The sequence below is a fragment of the Triturus cristatus genome, chromosome 1_1 (assembly GCF_964204655.1).
Source record: "Triturus cristatus chromosome 1_1, aTriCri1.1, whole genome shotgun sequence".
NCBI classification, from domain to species: Eukaryota; Metazoa; Chordata; class Amphibia; order Caudata; family Salamandridae; genus Triturus; species Triturus cristatus.
The window spans coordinates 161,061,856-161,080,465 of NC_140579.1; the positions used below are offsets into that span (position 1 = coordinate 161,061,856).

An 18,610-nucleotide genomic window follows, 5' to 3' on the forward strand; every position below is an offset into this window, starting at 1 on the left:
GTAAACGGGAGGACACAAAAAAGGTGAGGGAAGGAAACTATGTATGAACCAGCAACAGAGAAGAGCCAATGGGACGTGAAGTTGCAAGGCAGCTTCCTACTGCTTTTCTGAAAGTTACGTACTGCTGCTGCCTGTCGATACCCGTAAGTCCTGCTTTTGACTCCAGCCGGCTAGCTATTCATGGCACCCCAGCCGCGATAGACTAAAATGTCAAAGCCTTAAAGGAAAACATCTCACTGCTGTTTTGATCTTTCCAGAACCTCGGAAACTCTCCTAATTCCTGATGCGAGTCATGTGCAAAATAATTGACACATTTTCCTTTAAATCTGCCACTTCCTCAGACAGCTGTTATGCTCTTATGTACCCGTGCTAGTCCTCTGTGGTATTATTAAAGTGGGTCTCCTTCAACAGAAGTTCTGTTTGGTTTCCTCTGTCATTTTAAAAATGAACATATAGTTTATAAAGATTGAACATTTTGAATTAAATGTTCAGTTTTGAGTTACCTTAAGATATATTTACTTGTACTGCATTATTTTCAAATATGTTTCTATCTTTTGCTTTTTTTAAAGCAATGTTTTACAAGCAAGCATTGGGAAAACCAATAGTTTATAAATGTGAGACCGATTGGCTTTGCCAGTGCTGTTAGTCATGTCACTTTTGCTTGAAGGAGGTATTTCTGAAGGAGAAATTCCTTTTGTTAATCTTTGAGCCTTCCACAACAGGTCTTCTGGTTAGCCACTCCACACTGTTTTAGAGCTTTACATCGTCCCCATTTTACCCCTCCGTAACCTGCACTTTAGGTTTGGTTATAATGCATGTTAGTATGACAGCAGTTGTTTTGCCTTTTCACCCAAAAATCTAGATGTGGGGAGTGATTACTGTGAACAAGTGTTAAACCTCTTTAATCTCCTTGTGGTTTGTCTTTGTTTAGAGAGCCTGAGTCTGACACACGTGACCGACACTGGTTTTGGATTGGGTTGAACAGACGGGACCCCAGCAGCGAGAGTGGTTGGACCTGGAGCGATGGATTGGGAGTGAGTAGCTTCACACCATGCATTTGACATGGCGTTGCTCAGTTTCCTCAACTGACACAATAAATGGAGCTTCCTTCATTTACACTGTTACTATCTGAATATATTAGAAGTGCTTCATTCCAGATACCCAAGTGTTACTCCTGCCTTACGCCTTTTTTTGCTTATACTTCAGTTGGTTCTCCTTAGATCTCAAATCACTGACCTGTGAATTTCATTTGTTTCCCCATCTTTGTCATTGAGAACTTCTACACACCTAGATATAGTCATACTAATTTCCACATTCTTTACGTAATATATTCTATAGTAGTTGCGTTTATGTCTCTGGTCTCATACATTTCAGTAGAAAACACACACACACACACACACACACACACACACACACACACACACACACACACCCCCCCCCTCTCATTCCCATACCTTTTGATCATATATAATTCCAAAATTGGTGGAAGTTTCAGCATCTGTAGACTATTGCTCATTCCCTATATTGAGTGTGCACAGATTAATGTAGTCTTACTCATTCCTGAATATCCTGCATTGTACAGATTGTGCCATGTATGCTCCAAATCACAAACACAATAGCAAGAAAAAAACAATCTGAAAGAGAATGTGTCGTCATGCGATGCGGATTTCTGGGGAGGTATTATGAGTAACCTCGAAACCGAAAGCCCTTCTTCAAAGAAAAACAACTTATGTCCCTGACCCAACATTAGGATTGCAGGACTGTGCACAGCATGTGAATCTACAGCACTACAAGCTACAAACCACCTGTTTCAGGTAAGTAATTTGTTTCCTTCCCTGCAGTCGCAATGGCCTTTTACATTGTTGGCTTTATGTGCTTCTTTGAAGTCCCAAAATCTCTGGCAGTCATCACCTGTAGGAAGCTGGCTATTTATGTAGTGTACCAATGGAGGGCTACACATGCAAAGAGTCTAGGCGACCCTTATTGGTTTACAGGAGCTTACTTTAATATTCCCAAGTGCTCTATTTGTGGTAGTGTGGTTGAGCAGTTTAGGCTTATTAGAGGAGAATATTAAGCTTTGTTATGCACACAGTGTCAATAAAAGACACACACAAAAATAAATCTGAGACCAATTTAGAAAAATAACACATTTTTATATAATTTTAGATACCAAGATCATCTGGATCAGGTAAGTCCTTTTCGAGTTATCGTTTTTACAAAATAACAGTAAAATGCAGAAATGACAGCTTTGAGGTACGAACCTCGAACGCGGTAATGTTATCCTATGGGAGAAACATGCACTGCATACATATATTTGCAGTAGTTTCTTGAGGTTGCCTTTTGAGACTTAAGGTGCTTAGGGGCCAAAGCCCAAGAAACCACCAGCAGTTTGGTTTTACCTGGTCTGGTGTGCCCGGGTGCAGAGGTGTTGCTCAAGTTGGTAGACATCGAGCACTACAGTTTAAGTAATTGGAAGGGTACTTGAAAAAGAAAGGCTGCAAGTGGGGCCACAAAGTGGGGTTGTGGTCGTGAGGTATTCTGGAGCAAGGGGTTAGTGTCGATTGTCGTGAACCTGGGCTGTTTGTCTGGCCACTTGAGTTTAAGGCTCTCACGGTTCTTCGGTCAACCTGGAGGGGGAAGAAAGGACGGCATAGGCCTCATCAGTTCTGATGTCTCTCGTTGGTAGGTCAGTCTTTGTGGTGGTGGTGGTGTCAGGACTAGACACTCATTAAGCCTTGGTTGCCGCAATTGGTCCAGTACTCAGAGTATTGGTGCTCTGAGGCTCTGGTAAACAGGCCTGACTTGGAGTTACAAAGACCCTCTTCTGGGATGCTGCTCCCTCTGGACCCGGTGGTCAGCAGGATAGTGTACCAAACAGGTGCGGTCTTTGCCTGCAGCTGCAGGGAAATGACTCCTCCACTCCAAGGAAGATGCTGGCTTGTTTTTGAAGCACTGGAATGTCCTCCAAGGCTTTAGGAGGATGCTCAGCTTTTGGACGAGTTCGGTCCTTGCAGTTCTTGGGACGGAAGCAGCCAGGCAGGGTTTTGCGCCAATTTCAGAGCTGGTCCACAGTTCTTACGATGTAGGCTCTTAGTCCTTCTTTGGTTCCCAGTAGAATAATCTCAGTTCCTGGCGTCAGGGAGACTACACCCCCTATATGATCACTTCCTGCGAGGAGTGGGCATATTCCTGACACAGAGTTCCTAGTTTCACCCAATCCACGATGGTGAAACCCTTCTTTCTTTGTTTACTTCAGGTAGCCCACCTTAGGAGTGTGACTAGCATGTAAGTGAACATGCCATCTGACTATCTAATTTTTCCGCCTGCTCTGGTGTCAAATGTGCCCCAGGGCAGAGTGTGGCATTTCCAGGTTTGTGGGAAAGCAGGGGGCGCATATCAAAAGCAGCAGAGTCTTTGAAGTCTCTGGACTTGATATGCTAAATTTGCTAGTCATCCTGTTGGAGGAGGTCTGATCACCTTCCTCTGGAAAGGCATTGTTTCTGACCGCAGAGAGCATGGGCTCTCACCTTCAGGGTATCAGAAACACGTCCGTGCGGGCAGGCTGGACGATACCATTCAGCCAGCACACTAAGAGACAAGTATGATTCAGGGGTCACCTGCAGGGTATCAGAAACCCATCAGTGGGGGCAGGCTGGACGATACCAGTCAGCCAGCACACTAAGAGACAAGTAGGATTCAGGGGGCTCCCCTAAGGTGCCCTCTGGGTGCATGTCAGAATAAATCTGATACTGACATCAGTATGGATTTGTTAAGGCGAGGTATTTGATACCAAACGCCACTATTTTCAGTAAATCCATTATGAAGCTGGGTAACTCGTAATGACTAGTGCCCAGTACATATATCTAGGATGGCTTCCTGATCACTTGCAATGTCTAACAATAGAACTAGACATCACAGAGGCCTATCTGCTCATGCAGATCTGCCCTCACATGTAATATAATGTACCCTACCTCTGCTTTAAGGCCTGCTGTAGGGGTGACTTGCATATAGTGCATGCAGTGTACTTTGGTATGGCACAGAGGGAGTGTGCCATTTTGTGTTTTCGGAAAGTTTTGCACCATTTCCTCACATCCTGCAATGACAGTCTGCATGCAATTTGTGTGTGGGTCCCTTTAGTACCCATGCCCTGGATACCAGGGGTGCCATTTACCAGGGACTTACAGGGGTGCTAAAGTCTTTGCTAATTGGTGTACAATTGAACATGTTTGCAGTTTTTGGGAAAGAGCACTGACCCTGGGACCTGGTTAGCAGGCTCCATAGTACATCCACTCAAGAACATCAGCACCTGTAAGCAACATGTGGGGGTGACCATGTCAAAAAGGGGCACATTCCTGCATCTGCCCATTCTCCAATTGAATGACCATGTGACCTTTTGTAGGAAGCTGGCTCTCTATATACTATACCAAAATGAGGTATAGTGTGTTCAGAGTCCAGTGGAACCCCAAAGGTGGGCAGAGGTAAAAGTAGATAGCACTTTAATCTCTATTTCTGGTAGTTTGGGTAAGCAGTAAGGCTTCATCAGAGGGTAGTGTTAAGCATTTGTTGTACACACTCAGGCAGCAAATGATGTCACACACTCAAAACCTGAACTCAGACCAATGCCACGGGCAGTGCTGCCATGAAGGCTTACACACAGCAAAGGCTACTGACAGTGCCCAGAGCCACACCTTTAGCTCTTCACTGGTAGATGAAGTGGCTACCTTACAGGCTTCTTTGGGTTCTGGTGGCCTGTTTGCTGTTTTAGGGTAGGGGGCCACCACACTTTGTAGTGAACACCCTACTTCTGCCCTCTGTTCTGTCAGCTGAGGACCACCAACTCAGGCTGGACAGTTGCCTGACAAGTCAGGTCTTTTTTTTTTATTATTATTTTTTTTTTTGACTGAACGTTCATGTTGGCATACACAGCTGCTCGCCTACAACCCTGAGGCCGGCTGCTTCGTCACTGACAATCACTTCACATCATAGCTTATCCCACATCCCGGAGGCTGGGCATCACCGTGTTCAAAAGTGGCGATTTGATATATCTATCAAGTATTGCAGTCCTCTATGTCATTTCTTATAGTCTTTCCCCCATCAGGGGCACAGAGTTTTCTGCTTGAAACATCACAAAACTAAAGATCCAACACCCTCCCCACCCCCTACCCACAACTGTTGAGGTATACTTTCAGCTGCCCACAGAGGTTTCTCCTCGTGCTAAATGCCTAAACATGGCTTCTCCTCTCAGAAGAGCCTGCCATACCTGACATCTATCCCAGACCGGCGAACAGCAGCAAGTGACCCTTTGTGTCCTCCCGCCCGTCTACGACACCCTGGAATGCAAGTACCCCCCTGCTCACCCATTCTCACAGCTCCATCATCCGTCTAATACCACTCTTCAGCTTGTATCGGGGGCGACCGGCTCCGAGGCCGTTTCGCCATCCTCCCCAGTCCTGAGCCTCGCGCCTGCCCCACCGCTCCTGAGATAGTCAGCATACAATCCCCAGAAGTTCTTTGGTCGACTTCGCGGAGGGAGCAGTTAGCTGAACACCTCTGACTGCGTGCAGCAGTAAAGTACGTCCCGTGTCCACTGTGCTATTGTGGGCAAGGGACCTCGCATCCAACACAATGCTACCATACCCATGTCTACGAGCCTACGTGCTGCCCTTGGCAGCCTCCTCGAGTGTCCAAGCAATGCCACTGCCGGGTCCGGGGTAAGATCTAATTCCGCTATCTCTCCTAGCTGCCGAAATACAGCCTCCCAGAATTTGCCCACCCCAGGGCAGTCCCACGCTAAATGGATGAAATCTGCAGCGGGGTGTGCGCACCTCTCACAAGCCGACCCCTCACGTAGGCCATACCTATGTAGCCTTTCCGGAGTATAACAGACTCTGTTTACAAATTTAAAATGAATCAGTCTATGCTTGCCATGCAAGGATATGCGTCGTGTACCAGCACAGCATATGACCACATGGCGTTGTCAATTACTGAGTCCAAGTCCCTCTGCCAGGCTAATCTAGCCTTGATATATTTCTGGGATCTCTGTGACATAGCTATGCCATATAGCTTAGACATCATCCTACGGGGGCTCTTATGCTTAATGAGATACGATAATTCCGGAATCTCAGGGGGCTCAACCATATCATCCCCTAGGTGTTGTCGCCAAGCGCCCCTGACCCTGTGGAATTGAAAGCGCTGTAACTGAGTATAGGTCTCCACTGTCGACTCCACCTCTTCCCATGTTTTAGCGATGCCATCCATGAAGAGGTCCCCCAACAGGTGTATACCCAACCCGCGAAGGGACTGCACCACCCCGCGCTCCCTGCAAGGGGTCAACCAGACCGCCCAGTCAAGGGGCATTGCCGGAGAATATAGTAGTGCCCCCGCCGTTTGCTGCAGTATACAATTCCATGCATGTCGAGTTGAGTTTAATGAATCTAAGAATCCTGTTCTACGGTCAGCCGGCTCAAAAATGACCGCCGGAAGCGGGAGGGGCGCCGCAAACAGTCTCTCTAGCTTTAGATATGGGACTGAATCCTCGCCATGCACCCAACTATGCACCTGAGCTCCCTGTGCTATCCTGTAGTATAGCTCCATATCAGGCGCCCCTAGGCCTCCCATATGGTAGGGCAGCGTCAAGACGCTCCAACTAACACAAGCCTGCTTCCCCGCCCACGCCAGTCGCAACAGAGATCTGGTTAGCCTAGCAAAGCAGGCACACGGCAGTACCATCGGAATATTGGCAAACAAAAATAAAAATCTGGGAAGCACCACTATCTTTATAATGGATATCCGGCCCATCAGTGACAGGGGGAGCCCGATCCAGGTCTCCACATCATCCTCTAGTTTATCAATGGCTCTCCCATAGTTCTCAGTGAATACTACCTCTGAATCCCTATGTAGTTGTATCCCAAGGTATCTGACCGAGTCATCCGACCATTGAAGCGGGTACTCCATTTCAAACGGCATGGTGGACGTTGTCAGCGGGAAAGCAATGGACTTAGTCCAGTTTACTTTTAGCCCAGAAATTGCCCCAAAATGCACGACCTCACGCAGTACCGGTGCCAAGTTGTTCTCAGGGTCCCTAACGTAGAGCAGAGTGTCGTCTGCATATGCGGAGACCACGATCCGATATGATGGAAAGCACACTCCTCTTAGGCTGTGATATTCGCGGAGAGCGCATGCTAACGGTTCTGCTATAAGAGCATATAATATGGGAGAAAGGGGGCAGCCCTGGCGCGTCCCCCTCGAGATCGGTATAGCGTCCGTGACCAAGTCTCCCAGTCGGATCCTCGCTGTGGGTCCCTGATATAGCACCCCAATCATTTGTAAAAAGACAGGACCCAGACCCATTTTAGTCAGAACCTGTCGCATGTAGGGCCATTCTACCGAGTCAAAGGCTTTCTCCATATCTAAGAATACCGCAAGGGCCCGTGAATCCCGCCTAACATGCTGCAAAACGCCAAACACCATCCTCAAATTATACGTGAGATTCCTGCCAGGCACAAATCCAGCCTGCTCCGGAGCCACCAGCTCCAAGGTAAGCAGCGCGAGGCGCGTGGCCAAAACCTTCGCGAACAATTTAGTATCGACATTTAGCAGGGACAGCGGCCGATATGAACTGCACTCTTCCAAAGCCTTACCTGGTTTGGGGATAGCAACCAAAATGGCTTCTCGCATAGACTGTGGCATATGGCCTGTAACACACAAATCATCAAACAGTGTCGATATATGCGGGTGCAGTAGGTCTATAAAGGAGCGGTAAAAAGCCACCGTAAGACCGTCCGCTCCCGGGGCGCTATTCGCCTGCATACCCGCCAACGCCTCCAGGATTTCATTTTTCTCTATGGGTAGAGCTAAAAACTCCCTGTGCTCATTGGAGAGAAAGGGTAGCTGAATATGATCCAAGTAGTCACGTATGCTTTCTTCCATATCCGTCTGTCGGGAGGCATACATATTAGCATAGTATGACTTGAAGCGTGCGGCTATATCTGCTTCCTCCGTCAGCATTGCCCCTGCGTCCGATCTAACTTTGGTAATCACTGCTTTGCCTCTGCGGGCTTTTAGTATATTGGCTAGTACTGATCCAGGCCTCTCACCTTCCCTATAAACCCTGGCAGTGGCATACTTCCCTAAATGTTGCAGTTCCGCATCCGCAGCCTCATGATATTCTGCCAGTAGAGCCTTTAGCTCTTCTGCAATGTCTTCCGACGCGTCCGACTGCTGCCTAGCCTCTAATTCCCCCAGCTTGCGTTCCAATGTAGACAGCCTCTGCCGGAAAGAACGCAGCACCCCGGAATGCTTAGCCATTGACACCCCTCTAATATAAACCTTAAATGTTTCCCACACCGTTTGAAAACTATCCACTGAGCCAATATTGGCATCAAAGAACGTTGTAATCACCTCGGCCATTTCTTCTTTGAAAAGGGGGTCCAGAAGTGAGTATGGGGGGAACCGCCACGTAAATGGTGGTATAGTTTTTCTGGGTGTAGCCAAGGTGAGCAATATAGGGGAATGATCCGATAGGGTACGCGGCAGCACCTGACACGTACGGACCTGAGTAGTGTCGGCGATACAAGCCAATAATCTATACGGGTATGAAGGTTATGATAAGCAGAGTAGTGCGTGAAGCACACATCCGAAAGGGCCATACAGAGCATCTCCCTTCTGATTGTCTTAGCTGCTGCTGTCTGCGATCTGATCGGGCCTCCCGATCTATCAAGACGTGGATTCATGACCATGTTGAAATCCCCTCCACATAGCATGTGCGCAATGCCACAGTCCCTGACCCTGTTGGCTAGCTCTGCGTAAAACTCAGGGCAGTCATAGTTAGGGCCGTAAATATTAACCAATAATAAGTCCAGTCCCTTACCCTGGTATCGCGAGAACACAAACCTGCCCCCTACATCCGTTGAGAACAAATGCGCTCTGCAACCCGACCTAGGGTTGAACCAAGTTGGCACCCCCCTGGCGTAAGTTGTAAAACCAGCAGCATGCGTATTTCCCAGCAACCCTCTGGTGCGCAGCATCTGACTATGATTGGGGAGGTGCGTTTCCTGTAGGAAGGCTATATCAATATCATGTTGATTGAGGTAGTGCAACACCTTGCGCAGCTTCCGGTGGTCGTTTAGGCCCCTAACATTCCAGGTCACCGCTCTGATAGAATCGAGCGATCCGCTTGTGGCAGCTTTACTAGCCATTACTGTCCCGTCCGTAGCACATATCGTCTACCTCTGCGTGCCGTACGTGCCAGATACAACAAATAATACACATCATAGCATACTGACAGTCAAACCTCTTAAAAGAAAACAACTTGAACCCACTCCCCTCCCCCCCCTCCCACAGCAGACCACCCACAACTCGGCCTTGCCTCATCCCATCGTGGGACTACTCACACCACCCACCTCCCTACCCTAAACAACTTGACCCCTAGGTATGGTGGAACGCACTCGCGGGCGGAGGTCGCTCAGTCCTCAGTATATGACGGTTTGTCACTGTGTACTGAGGCCTGACCTCCAAGCGCAGCAAACCTATCTCTGCCCCACCACACTATCTGAATCCCATCGCTGTATACCTCACTGTGCCGCCCGCAGCCCAAAGCAGCGCGCCAAACCAGCGCACACCCCCCCTCCCCATGTTGAATTGGCAGCTGGGGACCGGGCACGTATGCGCGCTCCCACCCCCTAATATTTGGCAGTCTGTCGTTCATGCATTGTGACCTTATTTCAGCAAGCTCTCCCCCCCCTCCCCAACGCAGCTCCATGCACCTTGCCCACCCGGTTCCCTTCAAACAACCCCCCTCTCAGTGGCCTCCCAAATACAAAATAATTACAACCAATGCTTGCCAGTCCGCCCATATCAGTCTTGAAGCTCCAGCACGCTCTCCGTCTCCTCACTCTGCCGCTGTTTCTCCGGACTATGCCTCTGTTCTTAATTCCAGTCCTTCTGTCACGCTCCTCCCCCGGCACGAACCAAAGAGCCCCAAGAACATACCTCGCAGCGGTGAAGGCATTCAAGAAACGTTGAAGGCGCAAGCCCTGTGGGAATGGTCGCTCGGATGGTGGGGGCGCAACAAAGGAACTACGGAATCAGAAAACACGGAAGTGGACGGGCGCCACAGAACCCAAAACGACATCCCCCATGATTCCCGGCGCCTCCGCTACTGACGCCGCTCACGTGGTTAACCCGGAAATTGCTTCAGGTTAAATCACCACGCAGCGTTCCACTCGCTGCTGGTTATTCTGAGACGCAGCCGAGGATTCCGAGGCTCCGACAAATTCGAGTCAAGCCTTCAACCCGTGTAGGGTAAGGGTGCACTTGCACCACTACGAACCGAGCCTTGCAGTTCAGCTAACATTGTGGTGGACGCTGAGTCCACGCTTGTTCTGACAAAAGTCAAGTTACACCATACCGAACCTTGCCTTGACATTCAGCTATCATTGAGGCGGACGCTGAGTCCACGCTTGTTCTGAAAATAAGTGACGCATCATACTTGTGAATGTTGAACTATGTCTTCCTAGGTACTCCTGTCTGAGGTACAGCTCAAGACTAGAACGACTAGGTGCTTAGGACCCTATGTTTTGTGGAATACAGTTCTGAACATGTACTACGTTTCATGGAATTAAAAGAGGCATTTTAATTCCTTTTCATTTGTGTATTAACAGGGGGTTTAAGAGGCGGCATTCTGCTCTTCCCCTGTGAAGTGAAGCACGACTACAATTCTGGTGTGTATGGTTACGTGTGTGTGGTGGTGTGTTATATCGCATGATTACTGTGGAAAGGTGCGTGTTTTTATGATGCCTTCCCTTTATCCTTAGAAGCCAAAAATAGCGCGCAGAACTAGTGTTGCTTGTGTGAAGCCCAGGATGAATACACCTGGAGAACACGAGCTTTATTGATTTACAGGTGCGACAGGTTCAATACCCTCCACAGACTGAGTTAACCCCGCAGTGTTCTGGCAGAGCTAATGTGTTGAGTGTTTTTTCCTTTCAGATCTCCCTCCCTGCTGTTCCCATCCTTTCCTTCCCCCGCTTGACCATCCCACTCACCTGTGCTTTAATAGCACCAGGGTTGGGGCTGTCGAGAGGTGGACCCCTTTTGGCATCGATCCGCTCCCGAGGAATCTTCGAGTCAACACCTTCAGCACCTTTTGCAGTGCCTTTGGATCCAGGAAGATGTGTGATTTCCCTTGTCTATTAACACGAAGCTTAGCCGGATACAGCATCGCGTAATCCAGCCCCATTTCTCGCAACTGTTTTTTAGCTGGAGCAAACTGTGAAATCGGGATAGAGCGAGATGGTCGACCCCTCATATACTAGTGTTTTTTTCTCCCGCGCCGCATGCAGAGCCGCATCCCTGTCGCGGTAGTTCAGTAGTTTTGCTATGATCGGCCACGGAGGCGCACCCGGAGGAGGCCTGGGACCCAGTGTTCTATGTGCCCTTTCCACCACAAACATCCCTGAGAACACCTCCCGGCCAAGCAGCTCGACCAACAGCGTCTCCACAAAGCACTCCATGCGTCCTGTTGATGTCGTCTCCGGTAGGCCTGTAATGCGCAAGTTACAGCGACGAGTACGTGCCTCAAGATCCTCTGTTTTATCCTGTAGCACCTGCATTAGTCGCCCGAGCTGCTTGTGGCCTGCGTCCAACGAAGATTGAGCTTCTTCGACCTCGGCAATACGTTGGTCCGACTGATCAAGTCTCTCCGCATGCTTGTCAATTCGCTCCCCCATACGATCCATTCTATAGGAGAGTGCATCAATCTTTGCGCCCAGGGAGTTGATTCCATTCTGCAAACCTCTCTCCATAGATAGCAGTAACCCGCGAATATCCTGCTCTTCTGCCGGCGGGGTCGCGGCTCGCTAGCAGCCTCTTCAGTCGGAACATGAGTTTGAGGGCGTTTTTGCTCAAATGTCAACTTCGATTGGGACTTGTCTGACTTGCCCATTGCTGCAGCCGCCTCCGAGTGGCGCCGCTCCCCTCGAACTGGATTATACTCTGAGATGCCACCTGGGGTGCACGGTTACGGAGTATGCGTCCTCCGGAGTAATCCCCTATCGCCTCAAATCACGGGGGACACCAAGTGTGGGTACAGCGCCGTCAGTGGCTCTCCCCTTATATAGCATCACCACCTGGCATCCCTGTGATGGGACACTTTATAACTGCTAGCGTAGCAGTGCCACCTCTGCGTCTCACCGCTCACTTACGGGGGGAGTAGCGCTTAGCCAGGGGGAGATGTCACCACTTTTAACGCCATGTCAATACCCGTCTCAACCCGTAGGTCCGCGCTCCCTGCGGCTGTCCAACTCACTCAACGCTGCACGTGATCGAGCTTCAGGTTTCGCCGCAGGCCCCCTTCGTCCCTGCTCCGTACAGTCACCTGCCGCCAGCACCTCCTCAACGGGCCAGGTGTTGTCACCAGGCCATCACCACTGTTGCGACCCGAATGAGCCTCCGCCGACCAGACACCACCGCATCACAGGGCAACCGCGGCCCACAGATCTCTGCTGCAATTTCCACCGCCTATCCTCGCCGTGAAGCCGCTCCAGATGCGGACCCACGGGGTGCCTGACTGCTTGCGCCCGCAGAGTGCCCGTCGTGCAGGGCCACAGCGCTCCCCGCACAGCCTCACGGACTTCACTTTGCAGCTCCCAGACTGTCTGCACAGGCCCTGTCGGCACCCGTGCCACCCGCGACAGCGCCGCCTCCTCTTTCGGCCCTTCCAGGCCTAGATGTGCACAAAGTCGTGGGGGGGGGGGGGGTGCACAAAGTCAGGGGGGGGGGGCACCGCACTCCCCAGCGCCACTCCTGCCGGGCCGATAATCAGGGAGGAGCTCCCATCGTCCTCCCAGCGCCGTACCTGCTACGCCGTTCGATTCAGGGACACAGTCGTAAGGGTCGGCGCAACAGGCCGCGGCTCCGCCCGATCCCGGGCCGCACGCACAGCGACGCAGGCCCGCCCCAGACAACTCGACGGCCGGGGATCAGCGGCCCAGCGCCACGCGCATCTCCGTCAGCCACTCCTCAGCGCCTGCGGGGTCCTCCGGGTCTGGCGTCACAGCTCTGGGAAGCGCGTTCAGTCCAGCGCTCAATTCTGTAATCAAACTGCGTTTACTAGCAGTTAAGGGCAGGATCAATGCAGGATAATTATGCTGCGTGCTGGAGCCCAAGGCTCAAGCTGCCATCTTCGATGCGAGCCAAGCTCCGCCCCAGGTCTTTTTGTTGGCTAGGGAGGACTTCACCAGTGCCAATTTTGGATTTCTCCCTTAATGGGATAGAATCTCCCAGGCCCACTGGAACTATGGCTAACAGTTGTCCACCTTTCCTACACTCTTATTTTTCTTTTGGGGCTTATCTGCACTAACTGCAGGTTCAGCCCCCTAGGTTCCTTGGATGAGGTCAGGCACTGGACCATTACATCTCTTTTGCTCAGACCAACCCATGCTAGTCATTCATAAGGAGATAAACAAGGGAGAGGTCTTTATTGACTACCACCTTTCTCCAACTGAGGGAACCAGCTATTTCTAGAGGCACTACAGCCACAGGCCTAACAGGGACCTCCCCTAGGATAGCCCTTACACTTTTTCTTTCCCCTGGGGCATACTGGTTTGAGATACACAGGTATCTCTCAGGGCAGTGGCTCGGATTCCATTCACCAGTAGGTGGTGGAAGTGTCTACAACCCTCTGGAATCACAACTCACCTTTTGGGCCCATTTTCCAGTTGAAGGCTAGGAGGACTTCCTCATCTGAGCAACCACCCTCCAAAGCTACACTTGCGACCCCTGGAGCTACACTAGGGGCTTGGATTTTAGGACAGCTAGGGTCCTTGGTGTGGTGTCCTGTCCTTTGACAGTTGTGACACCATACCTTGTTGGGATTCCAACTCTTACCTTAGTACCCAGTTTTAGTTTGTAAGGTGTCTTTGGGCCCACCCTCCAGGACAGGTTTTTGGGGAGCTACCTGGGACTCCTTACTTTCATCTTTAAGATGCTCTGTCTTTCCTATGGGGAGGTATTGTAACCCCTTTCTTTTGGTCACCCCCAGTGGACGTCCTGGTCACCCTTGTCTTGGCCCAGTGGTCCACCTTCTTTCCCAGTTCTTGGGGAGAAATTGGACCCAGGTCTACCAGATACTGATGCAACGTTTCATCAATGCAATTACTTAATATGTGTTCTTTCATAAACTAATTATAAAGACCATCATAATCTTGCACTTCACTTCCAGTCAACCAGTCACCTAGTGTTTTCATTGAGTAGTCTACAAATTTCACCCAGGTCTGACTCGGAGTTTTCTGAGCCCCCCTGAATCTAATTCTATACTTCTCAGTAGTGAGTCCAAATCCCTCAATCAGGGTGCCCTTCATTAGTTCATAGGACTAAGGGTCAGAAGTCTGTCTCTGCAGTTGCCAGAGAACAGTTCCCAAAGGAGTACGCCCCAGTGAGTTTTCTTTACTTTTCTGGCTTCACAAGCCCTCTCAAGTGCTGTGAACCACTTGGTGATATCATCACCATCCTCAAATTTAGGGGCAATCCCTTTGGGGATTTTGGGATCATAAGATTGCTCTGTGACCCTATTTATTAAGTTGCTGCCACCATTGATGGGTGCTAGAGTCGGGTCTCTAGGTATAATCTTTTGGCCAACCTCACTAAAAGGTTAGTCTCTTCATTATGCTGTCCTCAATGGTCTCGGAAGCACCTGACCCACCTGTGTTGGATCTAGGTGCTGTGAGTTTTATTCTTGGAGTCAGGGGCACCAGGGCCCTGTTCTCCCTAGGAAGTAAGGGGGGGTGGAAGTTATCCTCATCCCTTCCATCCTCTTCCCCTTCTGAGAGGTCTTCACCATTCTCAGAGGGATGGTCCTTAGCAAACCCTGCCAACAGCTGTTTGGAGGGATGGGACCCATGGTTATGTTTTTAAGTTTACATAGAGACCTTAACTCCCTAAATTCTAAGTGGAGATAAGGGGTGAGGTTGAGCTCCTCAACCATATTCTCTGTCGACCCCTAAAACTCCCCCTAAATACAGTATTTAGGGGGCAGCCCTGAACCAAGAAGGCAGATACCCACAATCTACAAAGGAGGAAGAAAGAAGACACCCAGCAGAGAAGAACTGACTTGGCCCCAGCCCTACCAGCCCATCTTCAGATTCCAGAGATCTTGTGCCAAAAGTTGCACTGTCCTGCAGCCAGCGACCTCCAGAACCCCTGGGAGGACTGACTACTTTCAACAAAGACCGGATCTCCTGTGAACAGCAGCTCTGTTCAAAAGAATCTCCAAAGCAAGACTCGGAGCCTGCTGAGGACAAAGAAACCTGATGCCTGGAACCACCACTGCACCTGTCGCCTATGGCCTGAGTTCGGGTGGCCCACCAGTCCCAGCGAGGTCCCCCGGCACTCTAGAGTTCGAGTCCACCATGGGCCGACCCCTCCAGGACTCCCAACGTCACCTGCAGCCTCTGCACAGAGGCCCCCAACTGTGAGTGGCCCGGTAAGGTGAAATCCAACCTCAAAAGACACCCCTGCATCCAGCCGCCCTGCGCCCTGGAGAAAAGACCCCAAGGTGCACCTACGTCCCCAAGCCCTTCATATTACCAGCCCAGTTGTTGATGCCTGCCAGAAGTCTTCCTAGACCGAGCCTGCAGCTAAAAACCAAAAACGAGATTTCCTGTTGAAAACAGGGCACCCAACGCCAAAACAGCACCCTGCACCCGCTGCACCGCTGCACCTTGTGTGCTAAAACGCATCCCCCTTTGCCCTGAGCTAAACCCCAGGAGCTTTGCTCCCACAACCTTGTGGCCTGCTTGTGAGCAACCGGAGGCCCTCTATCTCCCATTGGATAACATCGGGCTTCAGCACTCTGCACCCGGCTGCCCTAGTGCCGCTGAGGGTGTTTTGAGAGTGCATCCTGGACCCCGGGGGAACCCTCGTTCTAACCCCAGAATACCAACTCCCACAACAAAGTACTTACCTGTTAACCGATTACTTAATTTCTCTCCATAGTAATACATTGACTGTTTTTCCTTGAAAAAGTTTAGGTGTTGAGTTGGTTTTGTATGGAACTTTGAAAAACTGCAAATAACTACAAATTGCTTACTTACCTTTTCTCTAGGAAATGTCCCAGTGTGATATCTAGGTGTATCATACTGAGCAGAAAAAGTAATCCAGAAAGTAATCTGCAAAGTAATTCAAAGTAATCCAACAGTAATTTCCACTGTATCGAAAGCATTTACAAACCTGTAACAAAGTAATTTTCATTCATCTTGCTTGTATTGTTCAACCTGCCTTCAACATTATGAAATACACTTACCTGTGCCAGGCTTGCTTGGTTTTAGGAAATAAATACAACTAAATAATATTTTTATACAAATCAAATTGGTCTGAGTTCAGTCTTTGTGTGTGACATCATTTGCTGATTGAGTGTGTTCACAACAAATGTGTAACACTACCCTCTGATAAAGCCTTACTGCTCACCCACACTACCACAAATAGAGAGTAAGGTGCTATCTACTTTTACCTCTGCCTACCTTTGGGGTTCCACTGGACTCTGTGCACACTATACCTCATTTTAGTTTAGTATATACAGAGCCAGCTTCCTTCAGTTTCTTCGTCCGGCAACACTCGCGGTTTAGGGGGCCTGCACAAAGAGACTGCAGGATGTGTCTGAAAGTTCACGAGTGACAAATTCACAGAGGAATCTGTAGCTTGAGGGCTTGGGGACCACGCTGACACCACCCCACTTCAACATGGACTGGGGGGCTCGGGTGCAGTAGTGCTTGGCGTCATCGAAATGTGGTTGTTCCAGAGTCTTTGCAGTTCTTTGGCAGTCTGCAGAATACAATGGATAGTTCCAGTGTCCCACGGGAGTTATTGGTTCCTTGGTGAAGTGCTGGCAGGTCTCCCAGATTTTGGAGACTCCGCAGCTACAGGATAAGTCATCTTTTGGAGCAATTGCCGAAGTCAGCATGTAGGTCGACTGGGTTTGCGCCAAGTTAGCAGCTGGGTCTTCTGTTCTTGCGACTCTTCACGTCAGTCTTCATGTTTTGGGACGGCAGGATCTGTTTTTTTGGTGCACCTGGAACCTTACGGGTGATACTAGCCGGGGGGGTGGCATGCCTACCTGGCTTGCTAATGTTCACATCTGTCCAGGTGCCAAAGAGCTCTGGACAAAAGGGGTCTGCTACTTCTCCTGAGAGGGGAGCCAGACTCTCATTTCAAAGGCGTGGGCTTCTTTGAAACTCCTCTGCCTTGGAATGCTAATCAGTAATTCATCCTGTGGGAGAGTGTGTTGTCACCCTGTTCCCGAACCAGCTTTTTCTGACCTCCTGAGATCAAAGGCTCACACCCTTGAGGGTCAAACACTAGTCTCTGGTGGCAAGCTAGCATAAATCAGTCAGCCAACACACGGGCTGGTAGGTTTTCCGGGGGCACTTCTAAGGTGCCGTTTGGAAGCATGTATAAATTAATCCAACGCTGGAATCGAATCCTTCTGGACCCCTAAAAAACTCTGAAAATTAGGACTTTTATCAGATAAATATTGTTGGAGTTCTAAATCAAGCCCTGGCAACCTTGCACATCTGTTTTTGAATGCCCCCTAATTTGGAAATTTGGTACAAAATATATTCCTTTATACACAATATTTTAAACTTCATACCACATAAATACTTTACCTACACAGTTCTAGGGCCTTCTCTATGCATGGAATCAACTGGTTTAGGGAGGAGTGAACTCTTGTTACTTGACCTTTTGTTACCCCTTGCACATAAAACTATTCTAGCCAATGGGAATCTGGATCTGGAGAAATCCTCTGCTAATGCATGATGGCAGTGGTTTAGATACATAAGAGGAGCTGAACATGTCATGGCTCAACAGTACCCTCAGCCACATACAGAACAAACTAGATAAATACTTCAACAAGTATTCATCAAGAGCACTTCTCATTACACCTTTGTCTAGCGACACCCATTTATTTCCTTCCTTCCTTCCTTCCACCTATGTTCTTTGCTCAACAATGTAGCTTTGTGTGGATTGAGGTCTAACTCTTCAGGCCACTCTCTGCTATTGTTGTTACTTTCTTATTGTTATATTTTATTTTTTCCTTTCCTTCCCTCTAGTGCGTTTATACTAAGGGCCTAAACCCTAGTCGCCTGCCATACTATCATTACTCCGTACCTTTAGTGTATTTTCACCATGCAAGGGACAATGTGAAATGCCGATTGTAACAATTTGGTTTCTTTTTCTGTAGTATTACTCCCATTTGTTATATGAGAATGTACGAATATGACTGACAGCTCACCTTGTTATGTTGGTTCTTGAATAAAATGAATACAATATTCTGAAATTAAATGTGGTGTTTCTGATCCCAACCACACTAGCAATTTCTCTTTTCCTCCAGTACTCCTACCATAACTTTGACAGCAGTAGCCATGGCGACGACGACATCCGGTGCAGTGATTCTGGAGCGGGTAAAACTGCACTGGGTGGCCATGCACTGTGATGCCCAGGTGGACTGGATCTGCAAGATGCCTAAAGGTAATTTTTGCATATATAGTGGGAGGGGGTAGGGAGTTTTAGGTGTAGTCTGGCATCTGGAGGCTCCTGGGGCCGTATTACAGAAAGT

At 49.3% G+C, this 18,610-nt stretch overlaps 1 protein-coding gene across 1 annotated transcript in view; it reads left to right on the forward strand.

Annotated features, from left to right (window-relative positions):
• The first annotated feature begins 941 nt into the window (after positions 1-941).
• Positions 942-18,610, forward strand: part of LOC146869901 (lymphocyte antigen 75-like) — a 116,794-nt gene continuing 99,125 nt past the window's right edge. Inside the window, exons 1-2 of the mRNA XM_085640739.1 lie at positions 942-1,034; positions 18,386-18,522. Of these exons, the coding sequence (XP_085496865.1) occupies positions 1,024-1,034; positions 18,386-18,522 (148 nt within the window). The 5' untranslated portion in view covers positions 942-1,023. The remainder of the gene's footprint in view (positions 1,035-18,385; positions 18,523-18,610) is intronic.